The sequence below is a fragment of the Ailuropoda melanoleuca genome, chromosome 4 (genome assembly GCF_002007445.2).
Source record: "Ailuropoda melanoleuca isolate Jingjing chromosome 4, ASM200744v2, whole genome shotgun sequence".
In the NCBI taxonomy this organism is placed as follows: Eukaryota; Metazoa; Chordata; class Mammalia; order Carnivora; family Ursidae; genus Ailuropoda; species Ailuropoda melanoleuca.
The window spans coordinates 125,179,994-125,204,905 of NC_048221.1; the positions used below are offsets into that span (position 1 = coordinate 125,179,994).

General features: G+C 38.3%; 1 protein-coding gene across 3 annotated transcripts in view; it reads left to right on the forward strand.

Moving 5' to 3' along the window:
* The first annotated feature begins 1,842 nt into the window (after window positions 1-1,842).
* The window catches only part of DNAJC27 (DnaJ heat shock protein family (Hsp40) member C27), a 30,876-nt gene continuing 7,806 nt past the window's right edge, over window positions 1,843-24,912 (forward strand). For 2 of the 3 annotated variants that reach the window (XM_002913790.4, XM_034659807.1), the window contains exons 1-5: window positions 1,843-2,105; window positions 9,157-9,239; window positions 13,626-13,695; window positions 21,146-21,310; window positions 21,911-22,033. In XM_002913790.4, coding sequence (XP_002913836.1) covers window positions 2,019-2,105; window positions 9,157-9,239; window positions 13,626-13,695; window positions 21,146-21,310; window positions 21,911-22,033 — 528 coding nt within the window. In that variant the 5' untranslated portion in view covers window positions 1,843-2,018. The remainder of the gene's footprint in view (window positions 2,106-9,156; window positions 9,240-13,625; window positions 13,696-21,145; window positions 21,311-21,910; window positions 22,034-24,912) is intronic. The other variant, XM_034659806.1, reaches the window with a different exon arrangement.

The window sequence follows — 24,912 nt, forward strand, 5'->3', positions numbered from 1 at the left end:
TCTTCTTTTTTAAACATTTTTATTATTTTTTAAAAGATTTTACTTATTTGAGAGAGAGAGAGAATGAGTGGTGGGGAAGGGGCAGAGGGAGAGAGAGAGAGAAAGAGAAAGAGAAGCAGACTATCTGCTGAGCAGGAAGTCCGATGTGAGGCTCAGTCCCAGGACCTGGAAATCATGACCTTAGCCGAAGGCAGCCGTTTATCCAACTGAGCTACCCAGGCACCCCCACACTTCTTTCTTCTTTCTGTATTAAAGACTGGAAAAGAAAGGGGTGGGAAGAACCTGGAAAAAAAAAAAAAAAGACTGGAAAAGAAAGCTAACTCTCTTGCTTTTTCGATTCCAAACTAACACACCCAGTAGAAAAATATGGCTATACATTTTCAAACCTCAGAAACATCAATATGAAAAAATGGTAATAAATTTTAATCTTTGGCCTGTTTTACTGCCCATATGCTCAATAGTATCATACCTAATCAATCTTTTAATAAATTAAGATTAGACATTTTGCAATTATTCTTCCACAACACCAATTGTTTTACAGGACCAAAGGTGAGCTAGCAAAGAAATAGATGTTTATTGATTTGATTTATTAAATTATACTGGGAGTTCAGCATCTAGACTTATGAAGAATCAGTATAAATTCAGTTCTTTTGAACTTTAAAATATCAAAATTCTGACCCGGACTTATATTTCATGGTGGTAAAAACGCTTAGAAGTTTCATTAAACTAAGTTTTATTACTTGTTGATTATAAATACAACCCAGAGTGAGCTTCTTTCTTAAAAATCATGTTTTAAAAATAAAATGTTTGAAAATCTGACTTAAGATAGCTAAAAAATTTTGAGGCTTTATTTACTGTCTTCCTACAATGTATTTCCTTTAAGATGTTTAAATCTATGTGAGAACAGAACTAATGCTACATTTACCCTTGTAATTTACTCGGAAGTTGGCAACCATTCTTTTTCAGGGCATTAATCATTTGCCAAGTTCTATTTAACCTCTGTAACTCAAGATAATGACTCAAAAAAATTACTGTTCCTCTCAGTCTGTTTTTTATCCAAGCAGATGCTTTTTTCATCCCCTGGAATGAGAATAGAAAAGTGATTATCTTAGGATTCATTACTATTCTACTGTCATATTATCAGTTACAGGGAGGGTTAAGTTTGAATGTGAGTAGGAGGGAGAGGAAAATGAAGGCGCAGCTACAAGCACACACCGCTTCATAGAACTGGAAGAGTGTAAGAAACGTCTAATCTGAGCTTTCTTCCGACATTCAAGGACTATGTAATAGAAGAGCAATGACTAAACTAAAATCCATCTTGACTCCAAGTGGACAAGCTATTTTTTTTTTTTTAACGATAGTAATGCCCCTCTTCCAGAACCAGGGCCCCGACTTCTCCACTTCCTCGGGCTCCTCTGCAAGCCCGAGAAAGAGAAACATCAAATGGGGAGGCGGGGGGTTGTTAGGGTAGACGGGCCCATAGGGATTGAAGAATTCAGGAAAAAAACACCCCCAGACTATGGTCTACTTCGAATTTTTAGCGCGACTGGGCCTGGACCCACAATTACAAATACTCCCAGCCCGAGGATCTGCCCCAAACCACCAATACATTTCTACCACTCGGCTGCTAAGGTTAACAAAATGCCGCTGTCCCGGCGCCCAAGCCGCGCTCCCGGTGTAAACCCAGCCACCCCTCCACACAGACTTCCTGCTGAGGGACTCAGCCCCGCACCCTGGAGCGACTCCTGGGAACAGGTAATCAAAACCTCGTCTCCAGAGCCCGGTGATGACGTCACGCCTCCCCTTTCTAGCATCGCGAGACTGTCTTCTCCCACCCCCAGCTCCCAGCGCTCCCAACCTCCCGCGCCCGCTGCTAGGCAGCGGCGGGGATGGCGAGCCGCGGAGCCGGGGCGGTGACGACAGCAGCGATTCCGCCATTGGACGACGAGGCCTGAGGGACGGGCCAGCCTGGTGAACAAGGAGATAGCGAGGCGGGTGGCCCCGAGAGAGCGAGGGCAATGGAGGCCAACATGCCCAAGCGGAAGGAGCCTGGCAAGTCCCTGCGCATCAAAGTCATCTCCATGGGCAACGCTGAAGTGGGAAAAGTGAGTACCGCGCTGGGAGGGGCGGGACCTCCGCACGGCGGGACGACGTGCCGATTGGCTGGGAGGGCGGCCACTCAACAGCCCGGGGCCCAGCCTCCTCCCCGCCCCTGAGCAGGCCCGGGTCTCCTCCTAGGGGATGCGCCTCCGTGAAGAAAACTCTCCTGACCTTTTTGACCTTTGGGTTGCCCCCTCCTTCTCCACTGACGTCACTCTCCATAAGAAGGTGTCTCATGTGACCGCTAACCCTTGAATGTATCCCCCCAAAAGTAAGGACCTGCTTATGTCAGATCGTCTGCCTAGCTACCCTATCTGCATTCTAGGTGACCTGTCCAGGACTTAAAGGTGAAGAATAAAAGTTTAGTTACCCCAGCAGTTCTTGGGAGCCTAAGGGAACTTACTGGGGTGCATGTGAGGAGTTTGTAAATGTTGCCCTGCAGACATGGGGCCCAGAATCTATTTTAAGAGCGTAACTGCTGGTGACATTTTTCACAAGGGAAATGCAGTGGCTGTCAAGGAGCCTGCATTATTTTGTTTTGTGTGTTGCTTTTATTTTTATTTCTGGTAGTCATCATATTCATTCTCTCAAAGCCTTAGTTCCACCGCCTTTCTCTCTGCTGGATCTACTGGGTACCAGCTATTAAGCTCTCCTATAGTGTGTGTGCATGGAGGGAAGGGGGTAGGGCAAGAGGGACCAGAGGCCTTCCCCCAGGTGAATTCTAAACTGTCTCCTCTTCACTCAAATTGTCTCCCCTTCTGGGTAGGTGGAAGCTGTTGGTTAAGAACCTCCCAAGGTCATCAAATCAATGACAGAGACAGGATTAGAACTTGGGTCTTCACAGCCTACTGCAGTTCTCTCTCCACCATTGTATGCTGTGAAAATCAACTCCAAGTAGGATCTATATGCCAAAAGAGCCGTTAATGGAAGTGTTTAGGCCAGTGCCCTGAGCATAGTTGATGCTCAGTAAATGTTTATTAGTGTCTTCTTTCCATTTAGCATTATCCTGTACTATTTATGTATCTGTGTGTATGTTTGACTGAAAGTCAACATTGATTGAACATCAACTATGTGCCAGGGATTAAAAAGAAAAGAATAAAGCCTCTAAAAGTTTTAATAGTAAGCTGGCTAAGTAAGCATGCACCACGTTTGTAATTTTCCTCTGCTTAATGGCGCAACATTAAAAATAGCCCCAAATACCCAATGTCACATTTATTTAATGTTGTTCTAGATTTATTAGCCAATGCAATTAGGCAAGAGGAAAAAAATAAAATATGAAATACTGGAAAGGAGACGGCAAAATTATTGTTATTTGCTAATGATATGATTATTTATCTGGAAACCCAAAGAGAATTAACTGAAAAGCTTTTAGAAACAATAAGAAAATTCAGTAAGGCAAAGTTAATACAAAAATTAACAGCTTCAGTATATCAAATGATATGTTTTAATATATAATTGAGAAATTATTTTAATTTACAATAACAGACAAAATAAAGTGCCTGGGTTTAAACTTAAGAAGAAATAGGTAGGACATACATGAGGAAAAATTTCAAGCTCTACAAAGTGACATGAAATTACTTGGGCAAATGGAAAGATATACTTTCCTCTTAATTAAGATTACTCGACATTTTAGAGATGTCAGTTCTTTAAATAATCTACAAATGTAATTCAATCCTAGTTAAAATACCAATAGGTTTTTTTTCCTTTCAAAACATAATAAAAAGTACTAAGTCCTTATGAAAAATTAAATGTGAGAATAACCAGGAAAACTGTGAAAAAAGAAAACACTACCAGATAATAGGACGTATTTTAAAATTACCAAGCTTTTCCTGTTGATGCTGGGAAGGACATAGAGAGACATCAGTGGAATAGACTGGAGTCCAGAAATAAATCCAAATGCATAAGGAAATTCAGTTTACAATAATGTAGTAAAGTGGTGGAAAAGTAGGGGCCATTTAATAAGTACTGTTAGAACAATAATTTACTCTTTGGGAGTGAGGTGGATTCCTCTTGCATTGCTTTCTTAAAAATGAATTTTAGGTGGATCAAAGATTTAAATGTAACTTTAAAAAATAAAATTAAAAAAAACCATTTTGCTGGAGCATCTGGGTGGCTTAGTTGGTTAAGCGTCTGACTCTTGATTTTGGCTCAGGTCATGATCTCAGGGTCATGAGATTGAGCCCCATGTCATGGAGCCTTCTTAAGATTCTCTCTGTCCCTCTCCCTCTGCCCCTACCCCTCCCCTCACGCACACGCATGCTCCCTTTCTTTCTCTCTAAAAAAAAAAATTGCCTTAGTTATAAAAGTAGCATATACTCATTTTAAAAAATTTGGAAATGTAGAAAGATAAACAATTTTAAGTTAAAAATTAAGGCATGCCCTAATAAATAATCTTTGGACCAAAGCACAAATCAAAACAAATGATAAAATAACTAGAAAGCAGTGAAAGGGAGAGAATCTATACTGAAACCTTCAGGACAAAATTAAAGCTGTAGTCAGAGGAAAACACATTATCTTATTCATTTCTAAAAAGAGAGAGAAAAACTAAAGGAACTTAATGGTTTTAAACTTTGTGAGTATACTGAAAACCACTGAATTGTATACCTTAAAAGAGTGAATTTTGTGATATGGTACAATATCTATGGTACAAAATACTAAAGGAACTTAGTACCTAAGACATTAGAAAAAGGTCACAAAATAAAAGAAATTTTGGAAAATGAAAATTAATAAAAAAGAAAAGTGCCTAAAAAATCTATTTAAGAAAAACAGAGAAAATGAAAAATTACAAGATTAATACCAAAAGGGAGACATAATCACAAACTAGAAGAGATTAAAAGAATGACTATAGAATATTATATCCAAGTCTATAGAAGCACATTTGAAAATGTAGAGGTAATGGAGGACTTCCTAGCAAAACATAAATGACCAAAATTGACTCAAAAAGAAGTAAAACACTAGTCACATATGAAGAAATTAGAGAAGCAATTAAAAGATTTATCCTCCAAAAAGGTATCAGGATCAGATGGCTTCATGAATAAGCTTTATTTAAGCTGTAAGTCATGGTAACTTAACTAGCAAAACTTGATATAGTGTCAAAAAAGAAGAGTATATCCCAATTTCACATATATAGAAAGATGCATAATTTCTTAAATATCAACAAATAGAACTCAGCAATATGTCAAAAATAATCCACTATTAGCAAGTAGAATTTATCCCTGGAATGTAAACATGGTTTAATATTAAGAAGTTAGCATAATTTATCACATCAACTGACTACTGGAGAAAATTTTTTCAGTACTGGAAAAACATTTGATACAAGCAAGTAGTCAATCCTAATAAAAACTTTAAGCAAAATCAGAATAAAATGAAACTACTTAAATATGATAAACAGTATTTATTATTAATCAACAGCAAACATCATACCAAATGGTACAATGCTAAGTCCATTTCCATTAAAATTAGGTATGAAGAGGATATTTGCTCTTTTCCTTTATTACTCAGCATAGTTATAGAGGTTCTAGAAATCCAGTAAGAAAAAGGGGATTTCCAAGGGCTTAATCTCTCTGGGAGAATACTGAAAGTTCTCTGTGGCCTTTGTGTATCTAATTCAGCTTTCTGCCTTCAACCTACCCCAAAGACCCAGTCCAGTTCTCAGTGTCCTCTAGGATCAGAAGTTTCCTAAAGTGCTTACATAGACTCTTTATAACACCCAGCTTTGAAGCTTGCCCTAATTTTAGATTTCCAGTTATACTTAATAAATATTTTCCTGTTAAATCAGTTGAATTGGGCTTTTAAAGGTCTTACAATATTGTATATACTTCTTGGAGTTTGCTTTTCTTTCTTAACAATAGATATGATAATCCCTCCAAGTTAGCTGATACAGCTGTACTCTTTTCATTCACATAATAGTCCATGATATGCAAGCATTCCTCTATTGATAAGAATTCATGTCGTTTCCAGCTTTTCCCCTACTACAAACAATGTTGCAATAAATGCTGTGTGTGTGTGTGTGTGTATGTATACACACGCTTAAATACTGGTCCTCTAATTTCTATAGACTAGATTCCCAGGGGTAGAATGCTGAGTTGAAGAGCATGTTTTTAAATTTTAGTAGCTATTGCCAACTGCTCTTCAAAAAACTGTATTTCTACCAGCAGTATAGTATGCAGGTACCCTTTTCCCCATATCCTTGCCAACACAGGTGTTGTCATTCTTTTAATGACTCCCAGTCTGGTTAGTGAGAAGTATTACTTTAATTTGCATTTCATGGACTACAGATGAAGTTGAGCACCTTTTCATATGCTTTTTGGCTATTTGGATTTGCTCTTCTGTATATTTTTATTCCCTGCTCATTTTTCTATTGAATGAGGTGTCTTTCTTATCAATTTTTCTGGTTCAGGGACATCAGAGATAATAACTTTTTGCCGGCCATATGAGTAATGAATATTTGAGTATGTCATTTGTCTTTTAATATTTTTATAAATATTTTGCCATACGGTTGCTTTTGTGATCATTATTATTTCTATATATTCAGTTATGCCTCTCCTTTCTTTTTTGGTTTTTGAGTTTTCTTTCTTGGTTGAGAAGGTTTCCCTAAGGTTGCACATTTCTTCCGCACTTGAGCTTAGCCAAAGGGCCGAGAAGTGATGGTACACATTTTCTTCTGTTGTTTTATTTTTAAATTTTAAAATCACAAATTCAACTGAATTTATTTTTGTATTTTGAGAAGGGCCTAACTTGTGTGAGTAGCATTTTACTAAAGAAATCATCCTTTTCTCCTTAATTTTAAGTATCACCTTAGTCACTTTTAAAATTTCTTCTTTTAATGGGATCTATTTCTGGGCTCTCTGTTCTGTTCTACTGACCTATTTGTCTATTCTTATGCCAATATAATACTGTCTTGATAGGTTTCAGACTATATTTTTATATCTATTAAGGTAGGTTCCCTCCTCTTTCTATTGCCCTGCCCCATTCCTCTTTTCATATTTTGATTAGTTCTTCCAAGATAGTTGTTCTTTCATTTGAATTTTAGGAAAATTCTATTAAAAAAGAGGGCCAAACCTGTTAAGATTTTAACTGAAATTGCATTAATTAAAAAGGAAAAGTACCTAAAAAAATCTATTTAAGAAAAATAGTGAAAGCAAAACATTCTCTCTGTATTTATGTTATTTAACTTAGCTTATAAGACCCTAAGGACCAGGAGCCCTGTCTATTTGTGTCATAGGGAGCGGTTATCAATGCAATTACTTAAATGTGTGTCTTGTTAAATACTTAGAACTAGTGTTTAAATAGTGTTCTGTAGTTAAGGACTGCCAGGCCTCTTAGTCTCATGAATAATTTAGAAAAAGGCTATACTCATTTTCCCAAGCCATTGTGAGAGAAAATGTTTGTGAGGTGCGATCACGCTATAAAATGCTTTTAAAAGTATGGCCTCTTAGCAGTAGTCACTCCAAAGAAATTTTCCCTTCAGTTCACAATAAGCTTATTAACTGCTTTTTAAATTAACTGTCCTATTTAATTTAGGTTAACGTTCATCAGGGAAGGATTTGAGCAGAATAAATTCCATTACTAGCACTCCCAAGTAAATTGTAAGTTTCATGAGTGCTAAGGGTTGTTATTAATATACAAGTCATTTAAAATTGGTTTTCACTAGCACTGAGCAAATTTCATTGGATGAGCAAAAAGATAGAAGTAGAATACTGGTGTTTGTTGTCCTCAAATAGTTTACTGTCTAGCTGAAGAGATACGGTGAATATACACACGTGAAATGATAACTAACAATACAAAACAATGTATGACTGCTGGCATATGTGTGTGTGTAATATATGTGTATATATTAGTATGCATGTAAAGTGTTAGAAGAGTTCAGATGCAGGCAAGATCTCTTATAACCTGGAGCTCAGAGTTTGATCTGGGCCTTAAAGGATAAGTAAGATTTGGAAAGAAGGGAGAAAGCTCATTCCAAGTAGAGGGGAAAGTAATGACAAAAGTCAGGAAGTCAGGTCTCTGGGAGTTTTGCAGAAATGGAGAGTTTATATTAGAAGGGTTCAGACAGGGAATACAGATTAGGGCCAGATTATGGAGAACCTTGAAAAAAGGGCAAAGGAATTTGGATTTCAAACTTGGCACTGAGAAGCCATTGAAGGTTTTTGAGTTAGGGAATGTCAGGGAATGAAAAATGTCAGTGGTGTGCAATATTGACCAAGACTGGGAGGAAGGGAAGGCAGAAAGACCAGTAAAGAATTTCCTACAGTTGTCTAGGAGTTGATGATGAGGATCTAAACCCAAAAGGTGTCAATGGGAATTGGAATGAAGAGAAAGAGGCAAGAAACCTTTAGAAGACTTAGGCTCAGAATCGAACATGGCCTTAATATTCTAGTCCTCTGAGGTTGGGAAAATGGTGGTATTATTAACAGAACCAGGATATCAGCAGAATGAACTGTTTTTATGTATAGGATTAGGTCATTTTTTTTTTTAAAGATTTTATTTATTTATTTGACAGAGATAGAGACAGTCAGTGAGAGAGGGGACACAAGCAGGGGGAGTGGGAGAGGAAGAAGCAGGCTCCCAGCAGAGGAGCCTGACGTGGGGCTCGATCCCGTAACGCCGGGATCACGCCCTGAGCCGAAGGCAGATGCTTAACCGCTGTGCCACCCAGGCGCCCCAGGATTAGGTCATTTTTGAACATGTCGAATTTGAGGTAACAGCAAGACACCCAAGTAGAAAGTAGTCTTAGTATTCAAAGATGTAGATATGCTTTTGAGAAAGGAGGGCAAGGCTAAACATTTTGGTGGTATTGTTGGAAGCATAAGAGTAAGTCTTTAAAAGAAAAGAGCACAAGGTTGGAGAACTAAACTGAAAACATGTTTGGTATTAAGGGAAGAATATTGAAATAATTTTTCTTTAAAAGTTCAGTTTTAGCATTTGTTTCAGTTCTTTGAAAATGCTTTCTCTCTCATTGTGGTGGGTGAAGAAACCATAATGAAGAACCGTGCTAATTTTGTGTTTCCTGAGTGTATTTACTAAAAGCATGTATTTTTTTTTTTACCTTTTTAGAGCTGTATTATAAAACGATACTGTGAGAAAAGATTTGTGTCTAAATATCTTGCAACAATTGGAATTGACTATGGAGTCACAAAGTAAGTACATTGTTTCTTTGGACTTGTAAATTACACAGACGTTCAAAACACTCTAAAATGTTGTATCTTGAAATAGAGATTCTGAAGATAAATCAGGAAAGATAGGAATAAGAGATCTTTATGGATATGTAGTGATCATATAATTTGTTCATCACTGAGCACATTCTTTTTTCCTTGCCTTAAGTGTAGGGTCAACAACAATGAGCAGGTTAATAAAAAGCCTAACTGGCCGATGTACCTTTTTAGGAAACATGTTTCTGCATAAATAGGTCCTATTAGCAGATATGTTTGTAGAGCATTTTGAGATATTCTTTCTAAAAAGTCTAAATATTATAAAATTTTATACTTTAATATTATATATAACAAATTTAAATATAATATAATATATTTAATATTATATTATATAGATAGATTATATTATATATATCTATAGATATAGATATATATGTCTAAATATTATAAAATTTTCTACCAGAGGACATCCTTTATTGGTTTATGATCTTTATAGCCTATTGGTATCTAGAAAATGGTCTAGGAGAAGTAAAATTGGGAAGAAGTGGGGATTTATCTGGAGATGAATTGAGGATGGGTTGAGCTTGGGGAGATAGGGTTATATTAATAGGAAATAATACCCCAAAGCATAGAATTGAGGTATACTGCACACTCTCCGAAGGTGGAATTTCAGGGGCTCACTCTTCTGGCCCTAACCTGCCCCCTTTCTTTCCCTCTCGTTGCATTCCTTTACACACTTTACCCTTCATCCACACTGCACTGCTGTCCTCATATTTTCCTGTCTCAGTGCCATTATTCATTCTGTCCACCTCAAATGTCCTTTCCCCTCATCTCTCCATCTGTCACACTCTTTAAGGTGTAAAATTTGTTCCCATAAGGACTTGGAATACCTCCTTTATCAGTCAGGACTGTTTCTGGTTGCAAATGATAGAAATATTGAAACTCCGTATGCTATTTATGGTTCTTAGAATAAATTGCCACATGTCATTATTATTTATATATGTTTAATTTCTCCTGCTAGATTGTAAGCTCCACGAAAAAGGGGCTATTATCATTTCCAAGTGCCTGGTACAGTCTTGTACATAGTAGATACTAAAAAACTATGTATTATTGGGTAAGATAGATACATCTAAAGAGGAAGTTTGCAAGATTAGAATATGAGGGCAGCTTTCAAGAAGGTGGACTAAAGTGATGGGGTATATCTATACCTCAGGACACAGAATTTCATCAGTGATATGGCAGGAGATCCTGTTTAAGGCAGTTTTGTTTTGAATCCATATAAGTAGCTAATTTATTCACCTAAGAAATGAGAATCACCATATTATGCCATAGAACTGTGGTGGTTTTAGTCAACAGACTATTCTATTTCAGGCTGAAAATTTTTTTGGAGAAAGATGGTTGTCCCATGGTGAATCAGGAGAATATAATTTTTTTTTATTTATTTTTTATTTATTTTAAAGATTTTATTTATTAATTCGACAGAGATAGAGACAGCCAGCGAGAGAGGAAACACAAGCAGGGGGAGTGGGAGAGGAAGAAGCAGGCTCCTAGTGGAGGAGCCTGATGTGGGGCTCGATCCCATAACGCTGGGATCACGCCCTGAGCCGAAGGCAGACACTTAACCGCTGTGCCGCCCAGGCACCCCAGGAGAATATAATTGATAGGAACCCAACTCAAACCAGCTCAAGCAAAAAATAAAAATAAAAAAATAAAAAATAATAATAATGAAAAATAAAGGATATTAATCAATTCACATAATCCAATTACAAGCATGCTGGGCCTTAGAGATGGCTGGAACCAGGGACAGATCATTTACTTCCACCTTTTAGCTTTCTTTACACGGCTGCCAGCAGATCTCAGTCTTACATTGTGAATTTTACTTCCAGAGAGAGACCAAAGCTAGTATTCCAAGTTTAAAAATCCCAGGGAAGGTTTGATTGTCCAGGTGGGGACAAGTGCCTTTCCCCAGCTCAGTTGGCTGCGGCCAACAGAGTGGGATCACTAAGAACATGTAGCAGAACCCATCTGAACCACAACTGGGAGAGGAAACAGGGGTACTCCGGGGAAGTCAAAATAATAGATACCCATTCCATCCTCCCTGTTTCCAACATGGTGAAGCTCAAATTCCAGCATGTTGAAGAATAACATGTAGAGTTTGTAAAAATGCAAATTCCTAGGACCCGCCCACTAAGATTCTGATTTGCCAGGTCTGAGTTGGGGCACTGGAATCTGCATTTTTAACAGCCTCTCATAATAATGATGCAGGTGGTCTTCAGGCCACAACTTAGGAAAGCATGACCTTGGGGTAATGAATTACCATTTTTCTTAAGGTAATTGCCTCTGCTGGCATCTGAATTAAATTAACCCTTTGAGTTTCAGTGTGTGAATACATTTGTGTTCGTTCCTACTTTATAGCCTTTAGTTACATCCCCTCTCAGCTGCTATCTCTTTAAGTCAAAATTTTCTTTTTTTCTTTTTTTTTTTTTTAAAGATTTTATTTATTTATTCGACAGAGATAGAGACAGCCAGAGAGAGGGAACACAAGCAGGGGGAGTGGGAGAGGAAGAAGCAGGCTCACAGCTGAAGAGCCTGATGTGGGGCTCGATCCCATAACGCCTGGATCACGCCCTGAGCCAAAGGCAGACGCTTAACTGCTGTGCCACCCAGGCGCCCTTAAGTCAAAATTTTCTAATATAAATTATTATACCAGATTTTCTCCAGATGCTCTCAGACTCTGTTAGTTATTCTGTTTTACTGTTCTCACATCCTCTTTTATAAGATGGATCCTGATTTCACAGATGTTAAAATGAAAACAAATACACATTTTGGAATTGATGAAATATTGTAGGGAATTTAGGAATAAAGAAATGGTTAGTGGTTAGCTTAATTTAAATCTACAAGTAATATAAAACAACTGTAGGAATTATGGTTTCGGAATAGAAAAGGGATGTTATAAATGTGGAACAGGGAATAATAATAATAAACAAACCAGGAAGTAGTATAGGGACAGTGAGAGCAAGTACTGATGTCCTTGTATTCCGTAGGAGGGGGTCATGTCAATGCTGTCTACACTGAAACATGCCACTTAAAAACATAATGATTCTAATCTGTTAATTTATTGTGAATAATTCCTATTCTTAACTTAGACGGGTCTATTAGGAAATGTTTCTTGTGATGAGGAAACATATTTAAACTTCAATAATTCTAGGTCAGTTCCTTTTTCTTTTGCTAAATTCAGTAACAAATAAATTTTATACTTTTTGTTTTAAAATAGCACAATCCCATTTTTATAAAAATGCATATGGTTATCAGTCATATCTATGCATAGAAAAAGACTGCAGTGATGTTCACCTATATTGATGATGGTTTTTTCTGGGTGATAGGATTTGGGATAAATTTTAAACTTTCATCTTTGTATTTTTCTTTGGTGTTTGAAGTACTTACAATATTTCATTAATTTATTTACCAATAGTGATTTTTCTTGAAAAAATAAAAAGGACAAGATGCAAATATGCTATGTTGATGTTGACAGTATTTAATTCTAATATGAATAGCTGTTATGTTCCCTTTTTGTTCTTTTCTTTATTTAAAAATTTTGAAAATAAGTTGACTGTTGCTCTTGCTCAATGAAGATCACACACCTTAGTTCCTGTTCTGCATGAAAACCGCACATAACCAGTAGTAATTTGTGTATGTGTGTGTGCGTTTTTGCCCATTTTTTTAAAAGATTTTTTAATTTATTTGACAGAGAGAGAGACAGCCAGTGAGAGAGGGAACACAAGCAGGGGGAGTGGGAGAGGAAGAAGCAGGCTCCCAGCAGAGGAGCCCGATGTGGGGCTCGATCCCATAATGCCGGGATCACACCCTGAGCTGAAGGCAGATGTTTAATGACTGAGCCACCCAGGCGCCCCTACATTTTTGCCCATTTAAAAACATTTTTTTATTATGTTATGTTAGTCACCATATAGTACATCATTAGTTTTTGATGTGTTAAGATGTCTTATTAAGTGAAATAAAATATTTTGTTTTCCTTCATCTCACTCCTACTTGTCCCAGATCAGTTTTCTTAGTTCCATGGTAATAGCCAGCATGTTAGTTAAGGGGTGTGGTCTGAAGTGTCTTGAGGTAAGCTGAAGGTAAATGAGGGTGCTTATTATAAGTGGTCTCAGTGTTCTTAAAATAAGGAGGCAGGATGACCTGCCAAGTTGCCAGCTTCTGTTGTAATGATTATCTGGTATCAAAAAGAGGCACTAAGAAAGCCTCTATTAAATTTCATACCATACCTTTTTAAAATTCATAAATGACATAAATAATATGAATGGGAATGCAGAAGCCATAACCTTCTTTGGAATTGTTTCCATTTGAACTTTTCAGGGTACAAGTCAGAGACAGAGAAATCAAAGTTAACATCTTTGATATGGCTGGCCATCCCTTCTTCTATGAGGTAAGAAAGCCTTTTTGAGAAAACCTGTATTCAGTATTGTCAGTGGATTAGGGAAATATCCTGAGTTATCTGAAACAACCAGTATGCAAATCATGTATAAAATTAGGTGAATTTAGCTGGTGGTTGTGGCTTCCTTTCTTAGCCTTACCTGAATGAAAACTTTTTGTTCCATCCCCTTAAGTAGTGGTAGGAAATTTCATTGCTAATGTTTCAAACACTTAGACATTTTAACTTTCAAAGGACTGTTGCTTTATACTTTGTACCTTAGCCCAGAATGTGAAAGGATAATTATATTCACACTTGGACTTAAGAATTCAAGAATGTGACTTCTTTCATAGCAAGGTACTAGAGTGATCTTTCCAGTTCACTCCTCAGCTTACGCGTTATCTCTCCGGAGAGGACCCCACCTGCTTATCTGTTCTGAGTCTTGAAGTGAGTCTCATGGCCATTCTCTTTTGTTTTTCCTTCCTTGGATGGTTCATTTTCCCTGAAGAGACTCTTTGCTCTTTTCTAGTTTGGCCATTTGACTTCTCTTATCTTGCTTATTTCCTTCCTTCTGCTTGCTTTGTGTTTCTTTTGCTCTTCTTGTTCTAGGTTCCTTATGTGGGAGCTTATGTTATTGATTTGAGACTTTCTGCTTTTCTAATGTGTCCATCTGGTGCTGTCAGTTCCCCGCCCAGCACTGCTTCGCTGTGTCCCACACAGTTTGATATGTAGTATTTTCAGTTTCATTCATATTTCATTCATTCAGTGTGTTTTTTTATTTCTCTTGAGACTTTCTGTTTGACCTATGGATTTTTTTCGAAGTGTGCTGTTTAGTTTCCAAATGTTAGAGATTTTTTGGTTATCTTTCTGTTACTAATTTCTGGTTTGATGCCATTGTGATGAGTATACGTACTGTATGATTTTGATTCTTTTAAATTTGTTGAGTTTCTTTTTTAGGGCCCAGGATATGGTCTGTCTTCGTCTTCCGTGGGCACTTGAAAAGGGTGTGTATTCTGCTGTTGTTGGATGGAGTGTCCTACAAATATTTATTAGATCTTGTTGGTCAGTAGTGTTGTTGAATTCTTTTATATCCTTGGTGACCTTTTGTCGGGTTGTTCTATAAACTGCTGAGAGAGGGGTGTTAGATCTCCACTATGATTGTGGATTTGTCTGTTTCTCCTTTCAGTCCTATCATATTTGCTTCATATATTTTGCAGCTCTGCTATTTGGTGCATACACATTTAGGATTGTTATGTCTTCTTTTTATAGTTTTATTTTTATATAATCTCCCCCTCTGTCTCTGGTAATTTTTTTGCTCTGATGTCTACTCTATCTGATACTAATATAGCCATTTGTTCTTTCCTTTGATTAATGTTTGCATGATATATCCTTTTCTATCCCTTTACTTTCAGTCTGTTTATATCATTGTATTCAAAGTGACTTTCTTGTAGATGGCCCATTGTTGGGTCATGTTTTTCAATCCATTATGCCAATTTCTGTCCTTTAATTGATATCTTTAGACCATTTACATTTAATGTAATTATGGGTATATTGGGGTACAAGTCTGCCTTTTATTTTTTGTTTTGTTTTCTGTTTGTTCTGTTTTTCCAGTTCTCTGTTTTCTGTTTCCTGCCTCCTATGGGTTAGTTGAACACTTTTTGAATTCCATTTTGATTTGTCCATAATGTCTTTGAATAAATCTCTCTAAATAGCTACATTAGTGGGTGTTGTAGCTGTAAAACTATTGAAGTTAGCACAGTCTTTTGGTGTCATCATTTTAACAGTTTGAGTGGAATTTTAGAAACTCTTCTTCCCTTTGCATCTCTTTATCTTCCCCCATTTATAATTGTCTTAAAATTTTCTCTGTATATCATTAGAACCGGATCAGATAGTTTAATCTTTGCTTAACTATCAAACATAATTTAGGAAACTCAAGAAAGAAAGGAAGGTTGTTATATTTACCCATATTTTTGCTTACTCTGTTCTTCTGTCCTTTGCTCTATTCCATAGTTCCTTTTTCATCGTTTCCTTTCTGTTTAAAGAATTTCCTTTAGCCATTTTTTAAGTATAAATCTGCTGGCAACAGATTCTCTTAGTTTTCCCTGATTGAGAATGTCTCGATTTCCCCTTTGTTCCTGAAGACTACTTTTTCTGGTTATAAGATTCCGGGCTGATATTTCTTTTCTTTCAGCACTTGAATAGTATACTTCTTTCCTCCGACCTCCATGGATGCTGATGAGAAATCTGCTATCATTTGAAAATGTTTTCCGCATAGAAGAGGTCATTTTTCTGTAGCTGCTCTCATGATTTTTCCTTTGTCTTTAATTTTTAAGGTTTAATTATGATGTGTGTTAGCATGGATTTCTTTGGGTTTTTCATGTTTAGGATTTTTGCAGCTTCTTTATTCTGTAGGTTTATGGCTCTTACCAAATTTGGGAAGTTTTCAGCTGTTATTTCTTTGAGTACTTTTCAGCCCCACCCTGTTTTTTCTCCTCTTCCTGAACTGATCTCTTATAATTGTATCAGTCCCTGAGACTCTGTTTTTTTGTTTTTGTTTTTTGTTTTTAAGTTTATGTTCTCTCTGTTGTTCCAGATGGGGTAAATTTTACTGTTTTGCCTTCCAGTTCACTGAGTTTGTCCAGTCTCCTCCATTCTGCTGCTGAGCCCAACTGTTAAGCTTTTTTAGTTTAGTTTAGCTATTTTCAGTAATTTATTTTTCCACAATCTCCCCCTCAGCCTTTGCTTAGGTGGGTGGGGATGGAGAGACAGATTATTCCTGAGGCATCTGGCTGGAGTAGGGTTATCATCTAAAGTTCTTTTGTCTTGTGAGGCTACCCCTTTCCTGCTCCTTTGGCTAAAGAGAACAGGCTTTTGTTGGGCTTTTATTTGTCTGTACCCACTGGCATTTCTAAGTTGTACTTTTTCAGTTCCAAGTCTTAGATATATGAGGCAAAAGAAAATCCAGGAAACTTAGCACGGTGTCATTTGTTGGATCCCGAGGTCCCTAGCTTACCTGCCTTCTCTCCATCTTCCCTGTGTCTTCTTATATGTGATTTATATATAACGCTCAGGGTTTTTACCTGTACTTAGCAGGAAGAATAGGGAAAAGTATATCTACTTTACCTTCCTGGAGAAAAAATAACATATCGGCTGTATAATCTTCCATCTTGTGAGTATACCCAAATATTTAGGTAGAATGAATTCTTTTTAAATGTGAAGGCTTACTGAGTTAAATCAATTTTACAAGTATAGAATATTGTCAGTGATAAAAGGAATGGAGGCTCTAGGTGCCTGCAAGCTTGGCATAGATTCTAACAACCAGAAATGCTAGAATAAATCTTAGATTTCTCCAAAGTCATAAAAATGCAAAGTTAGAAAATGCCTGAGAATTAATGTGGTCCAGACCTCTGCCACTGTAGGATTTCTTTCTGTAACCTTCCCGATTAATGGCCATCATTCATTCACCACATACCGGTGTGCCAGTTTCTGTGTTGGACACTGGCAATACACAATCCGTGTCCTCATGGAACACAAATCTGTCAGAGAAGACAGATGTTAAACAAATGACAGAATACTTGGGAGCATTTAATATCTAGCCTAGCTTATCTGGGAGGACAGGAAGTCTTGTTGAAGGAAGTGATGTTTAAATTAAACATTGCTGGATAAGTAAGAATTACATAGGTTGGTGGGAATCCAGGAATGATATGATGCACAGGATAGTTTTGAGTGGTACAGACTGTAATAGTTTGGAGAATGAATGTCTCTAATGATGGGGTCACACTGCTTCACAAGTTCATCCTTTGTACAGTTAAAAACTAGACTAATAACTCCCTTTTGAAGGCTGCCTTCCTTTGACTTTCACTATTGATCTTGGCCTTGGTTTTGGAACAACATAGACTGACTCTGTGCTTCTACAACAGAACCTTTCTAATATTTGTTAATCTGCTCCTTTTCAGGGAAAGTATTTTCTAGTCTTGTCCCAGCTAGGCTTCTCAACATCCTTTGTGGATAATCTCTAGTTCGCTGATAGGGAGCTGAGAACTGAACACAACATTCCAGATATTTTCTAGTGAAAAACACTTAGTGTTCCTTTACTTTCTATCATTAGACAGTAGACATCTTATCAATGCAAACTGAAATTACAATAGCTTTTTTCCCCAGCAGCTCAAAAAGATAGAAGTATAATTAATAGAAGCTCCTTGAAATCACCACTTCTGAAGTACCTTTTCTCTGAATAGCTTTGATTTTTTTCTTTTTTGTCAAATATTTACTTGTCTGTAGCTCAAACCCTCCTTTTTGATAAGACCAAAGCCATCTTCTCCCTGAGCTCCAAACTGACCAAAGTATATTTTTGCTCAACACACACCTGGTGAGGCATCCATAGGCATTCTCATGATCCCTGGCTTCCCCCCATCCTTGAAGCCTGTCCTCCATTGAAGCTACTACTGTCATCCATCCTCTTGACAGGTTTACCCAAAGGGCCTACTGAGAAAGGACAGTTTGCTTAGCATGTGAGACATCACTCTCAGAGGAAAGTGTCAGAGAGAGGACCGCAAGGGAATGCTGGGCCTGTATCTTAACAACAGTCTTGCTTCCACGGATGTACACATCATTCTGGGGCTTGCTGGTATGAGTTAGATGGTCTATAGAAAATTCTTGAGGCCTGAGTGATATTAAACTAAGGGCTTTCTCTGACCTACAAGCTAGAAAGTTTGCCATCTCCACCCTAAGAAATAATACCAATTCCCTTAGCATCCTATTTAATTAAACTTTGGATGCCGCAAGATTTCCAGGACTAATATCAGAGAGCTGTTTTGGGAGCCAAGAATAAGAGAGCTGTGGGGGACCATTGAGACTTCTCCTTTTTCATTTTACAGATGAGAAAACTAAACCTGGAGGTGATAAAACCACTTACTCAGCTACAGAGGTAGCTAGTTGCTGAGCCCAGACTTGAACTTGAGTCAGTTGAAAGAGAAATCCATGGAGCTTGCCTAAATCTCTATTTACATGCAAATCTCCCTCTGGATAGCATAATTTACATTTTGAAATTCTTTGGCCTCTACTTACATTCTCTACATTCAGTTCTTCTTGATTGAAAATGTCTCGAATACTTACACCTGCTAGGCCCTGTTGGTGACACAAAGATGGACACATCAAGACGCATGCCTTCATGTGGCTTGCAGTCTACTGGGGAAGGCAGCTGTATATGCTACCAACTATAAAACCAGACAGGAAGTGATATGAGCACGACTAGAAATAGACAGGAAGTGATATGAGCACTACTAGAAACACAGTCTGTGGTATTCCAGGGATATAGAGGTTAGATTCTGTTTGGCAGGGGTTGGGGGTTAGATGGTGAGGCATGGGGCAGGAAAAACTCCATGAAAGATACAGTGTCATAGCTAAACTTGGAAGATTAAAGAGGTGTCTGTTTCCAGATGGAGTTAGAGAGGCACAGGGCAAGTTTGGGAAATGAGAGATTATCCACTTTGAAGGACAGGAGGTAGGAGGAGGATAAGACTGGGAAGCTGGTGGAGGACTGATCAGAAACTTTCAACACCAATTAAAAGAATTTGAACTTTAGGGGGTTGCCAGTAGAAAAACACTAAAGAATTTTTGAACCAGGGCTTTAAAAAGATAAATATGCAATGTGTGTAATGTTGCTGGGGAGGTTACTTAGAAAATTCTTGCAGTAGTAGGCAAGAGATAGTGTAATGTTGGCATGTGGAAATGGAAAGGAAGTGACAGGTGCAGGAAGCCTGGCAGAGGTAGCTCCTACAGGATTGTTTGTACCTGCTGAGCGAAAAGGGAGAGGACAACAGCAAAGGTTAATGTTAGGCTTTCAATCCACACGACTCAGAGAATGGTGTGCTCCTTTCATCACTAGAAGTTCAAGGGAAAGAAAAGGTTGGGAAGGTATAAGTTGGAGGGTTACCTGTTGTACATATTGTAGTTGAGATTCCAAAAAGACATTCTGCTGGCAGAGTCTAGAGCTAACTAGAAACGCAGGTCTGGAGGCACAGATGAAAAGGCTCACCTTGGAGGTTCTCACAGTTGAAACTCTGCAAGTGGTTATGTTGTCTGAGTTGGAAGGAAGGATTGAAAAAGAAAGGCTGAGGGCCTGCGATGGGATCTGGGGAATTATAACGGCCAGCTGGAGTGGGAGCGGCGGAGAGAGGAAGAGTTGATTAGAGACCGGATAAGCACCCGGAGAACGTGGTGTATGGGAGCCAAGGCAGCAAGTTTCAGGAAAGAAGGGAGAGGCCCATGTTCACTACTACAGGCAGGCTGAGGACAGTGGGGACTGAGGGGAGAAGACCCCAATGTCCATCACTTTAATGCTTTCTGGTTTTGTTGGTTTTAGTTTAGGGGATAGCTGCTTCTGTTTCTACGAATTAATAGACATTTGCATTCTTGGCCCAGGAGTCTGTCTGTACTCAGAAACCTAAATTTCATGCCTGATGTGTGTAAGATGTCTTCATATCTTACTACAGACTGGTGTGGGTGTGTACGTACTGGAATTCTCCGAGAAGAATGAGTAATACATGGCCTCTGTCAAGGTTCTTACTGGAATTTTGACCTGAAACTCCTGGTCTGTCAATGTTACTCCACACCCACTCAACCTACCATTCTTCTGCCACTTTCATGTGCCCTGTACTTCAGGCTGCCTCTTCTTAGAATTATAGATATGCCCCGGAAGCGAGTGGCCATTTCTAGCAAAAAATATCAAAGGAGGACAATCAGAGAAGGAGTGTGAGGAAGGCAGGCAGAAGGTGCGAATACACATTGTTTTGCAGGCACCATTTAGATGCTTTGCCTCATAATCACCCTGTGAAGTAAGTAGTACTATCCCCATTTTACAGAGGAGGGCACTGAGACGCAGAGAGGTTAAGTGACTTGCCCAAGATCACACAACTTGTAAGTTAAGTGTCTCCAGAGCCATGAAATCACACTGAGGCTCTGAGTTCAGAGTTCTGAAGCTGGTGTGCAGACCCAAGAGTCAGAGAAGCCCTGCCTTGCAGCCTGGGGAAGCCAGCTTTGGGCTGTGGTGCTTACATGGCCATACCTCTTGCTGATGCTTGTGTCATTTTTGCCTTAAGTTCTTCTAAATTGTTCACTCATCCTCCGGTTCTTCCTGAGAAGGGCTTCACTCTGTAGAATTTGTGTTATTTTAAGGTCCGCTAGCGAGAATTAAAGATTTGATTGCCTCTAGGGAGCGGAGCTGGAGATGAGAAGGGATGGGGCAGGAAGCTGTTGCTTTCATCCCAAGACCTTGTACTAGTAGGGTTTTTTTAATCACGTTACTTTGATTTTATAAAAAGTCCTCTTAAGACCAGTATGTATTGAGATACAATAGCAAATACTATGAATACACAAAAGAACACACTTGGTTTTGTTAATGACTGTGAGGTATATTATAAAATCACAAAACCTACAATTTGCACATCTGTTCTTTTATGTGAAGGTTCGTAATGAGTTTTACAAGGATACACAGGGTGTAATACTGGTCTATGATGTTGGGCAGAAAGATTCCTTTGATGCCCTTGATGCGTGGCTGGCAGAGATGAAACAAGATCTTGGACCTCATGGAAACATGGAAAATATTGTATTTGCAGTGTGTGCCAACAAGGTAACTGCTTCGAGAATGGTATGCTCAACTTTCTGGGTTCATATGGGAAGAGTGCAGCTCTGAGTTTTGGGGAACAAATGAAAAGAAAAGAAGTCCTTATTCTATACCATAGGAATCAACAGCTTTTCAAAACATACATCCCTGAAACATGAAGAATAAAAATATAAACTCCCGTATGTCAGGATATTTATCTTCTTTTTTCTGGTGCTATACGCGGGGAAGGGTATTGGTGACTGAGCAGGAGAGGCAGATCCTAGTAATTACACTCTGACCTATCAGAGAAGGGACAGTCATTAGGTGCAGCATGCATTATGGAAATGTATGAAGAGCAGACTGTGGCCCCTTGAGCGTGGGAGAGGATAAAGTGGCAAGTGTGGGAGCAGGGACTTGTCATTTTGCCACAGAAAATCAGTTTATGTTCAATACTGGCTTTTTTTTTTTTTTTTTGGTCCCTTTTGGTCCTCGTAATTGTATATACTGATCCTGGCATTCATTTAAGGGAGTTTTTGCCTCAGTAAAGGATTGATGAAGACCTCACTGGGCCTGTGCTAGTGGGTCAAGGTTGGGGTCTTCTCTCTGCCCCCCAACTTTCTATTTCAGATTGACTGTACCAAGCACCGCTGTGTAGATGAAAGTGAAGGGCGTCTGTGGGCCGAAAGCAAAGGGTTCCTGTACTTTGAAACTTCAGCACAAACTGGAGAAGGAATCAATGAGATGTTCCAGGTAAGCTAGCATTGTTTTGTTTGTTCCAAGGCTGACCGTGCTAAATTTTAGTTTAAATTATGAGAAGCAAAAATGTAATAGGAATTTCTCATTAGAATAAGCTCGTTCTTTTCAGAAGCTGCTGAAAAAAAGATTAAGAGAGAGTGTGTTTGTGTGTGATGTCTGCCTGCTGTGTGCTCGAGACCACACCTGGCTGACTGTCAGAATTACTCTGGGAAATTCTTCAAAATATAGCTTTCCGGGTTCCAAACCTACTGGAAGCTTTGTGCTGTGGTGGAGCTCAGGAATTTATATTTTGAAAAAGCTTTCCAGATGATTTTGACAATCATCAAGTTTAACAACAGTTATTATATACTTACTTATAGTAGAATAAAGATTTTCTTTAAAATTACCTTTGGTTAATGGTGTTACATTTGCATGAATAGTTAGATGGAAGCATTACTTTGGCAAAATTTCCTTGCTATAGCTAATATAATCCTATATGGTAGGAGTGCAGTTAGAGGATAGGAGACTGGCATTGCAGAGTCCAGCCAGTCACACGTAAAAATAAGGTCTTGGGGGGCACCTGGGTGGCACAGCGGTTGGGCGTCTGCCTTCGGCTTGGGGCGTGATCCCGGCGGTGTGGGATCGAGCCCTGCATCAGGCTCCTCCGCTGTGAGCCTGCTTCTTCCTCTCCCACTCCCCCTGCTTGTGTTCCCTCTCTTGCTGGCTGTCTCTATCTCTGTCGAATAAATAAAATCTTTAAAAAAAAAAAATAAGGTCTTACCCACCATGTAGGCAATGGAAGGATGTATTCATATTGCAACCTGAATGGATGGTGATTTTTTAAAAATTACTAACCTTGAATAATTTTTAAGGGAACAAAGTTTGTTTGTTTGTTTGTTTGTTTATATTTTTTAGGGAGGGGCCAGAGGGAGAGGGAGAAAAATAACCTTAAGCAGGCTCCATGCCCAACACAGAGCCTGATCCAGGCTTGATCTCACGACCCTGAGATCATGACCTGAGCTAAAATCAAGAGTTGGACACTTAACCAACTGAACCACCTGGGTGCCCAGAACAAGGCTTATTATTTTTTTTTTTTAAGATTTATTTATTTGAGAGAGAGAAAGAGAGAGCACGAGCAGGAGGGGCACAGGGACAGGGAGAAAGAGAAACTCACGCAGACTCCGAGCTGAGCATGGCGCCCGATGTGGAGCTCGATCTCATGACTACGAGATCACAACTTGAGCCAAAACCAAGATTTGGATGCTTAACCAGCTGCGCCCCCAGGCGCCCCCAGAACAAGGCTTTTTTTAAACAATAAATTAAAAAGTAAAGTCAACTCTTAATTACAGATACATTTGGAAATAAGTGGTGGCATGAATTATGCATTTTTTCTTATGAATATATCTGATATTTTGGGAATTTTTAGCATTTCAAATAGTGTAGCTATACTATAAAGAGTTGTTCTTAATTATTGAGTGGGATTTTATTTAATCTTTTATGCTGAATTTCTTTCTCTTAAGATGTCACCGGCCCTATTAGAAGACAGGTTTCACCCTTGACTGACAGGGCATCTGTAGCTTCTATTTCAAGACTAAATAAGGTTGATGTTGCCTTGCCACACTCCCTACTCTATTGAGTATATGCCTCTGTGTGAGTTTGTACCTCTTTATGTGCAATAATGATACTTAATCATTTGAATAGTGTTTTACAATTCTGAAGAAGTTTACATGTTTCATCTCATTTGAGACTTACTGTATGTGGCAGGTTTTATTATCATTTCAGATGTTATAACATCTAAGAGTAGTAAAGTGACTTGTCCAAGGGGTATAAATAATGACCGTTGAAGATTAAATTTCTTTCAGCACTTTAAAGATGTTGGTCTATTCTCTTCTGGTCTCTCTTGCAACTCATGAGATGTTAGCATCCATTCTTACTCTTATTCTTTTGAGCATAATGTGTTGGGGGTTTTTCTGCTCTAGCCACTTTATCTCTGTCTTTCAGCTTTGGATTATGTGACTAGATGTGATTCTCTTAAAATTTATCCTCTTTATATTTATCTTTATATTTATTTATTGGTGTTTCTTGAGTTTCTCAGATAGCTAGGCAGGTGTTTTTCACCATTATTTGTTCAAAAACTTTTTGCCTTTGTTTTCCATTCTTTTCCTTCCTGAACTCCATTTGATTTTGTCCCACACTCCTTGAGACTATGTTGTTTTTCTTTCCTTTTCTCTATTTTTCAGATTGCATAGTCTTTAGTGGTCTGACTTTCAACTGCTTTTAAATCCACTGAGTGAATTTTTCAATTCAATACTTTTCAGTCCTAGAATTTGCATTTGATTTTCTTGTGTAGTTCCTGGTTCTCTGCTGAGATTCTCTATCTGTTCACTTATTAAGACTATATTTTCCTTTACCTCTTTGAAATATTTATAATAGCTCCTTTAAAGTCTTTGTCTGCAAAGTCCAATATCTGAACCATCTTGGGCCATTCTATTGACAGCTTTTTTCCCCTATGAATCACATTTCCTTGTTCCTTTGTGTGAGTAGTGATTTTTGATTGAACACCAGACATTGTGCATAATATATTGTAGAGGCTGTAGATTCTTTATTTTGCTCAGCAGAATATTGCTTCTTGTTTCAGTGGGCAGTTATTGACAGATTACATTTAACTTGCATGGGCTTGGTTTTTTGCTTTTGTAGCAAGAATCTGAAGGAAGCCCAAAGTGTTGCCCAAGCTCTTCTAACTTGGTAGAACTCAGCCTTCAAATTCTGTCTCCTTTGCAGATCTTGTCAGCTCTTGGTTTTGGATTTTGTCAGGATGAGTCTACTACAAGCCATAGCCTTTCTGTGATGTCTCAGCTAGATACTAGGGGTACTAATGAGGTAGTAAGGCAATC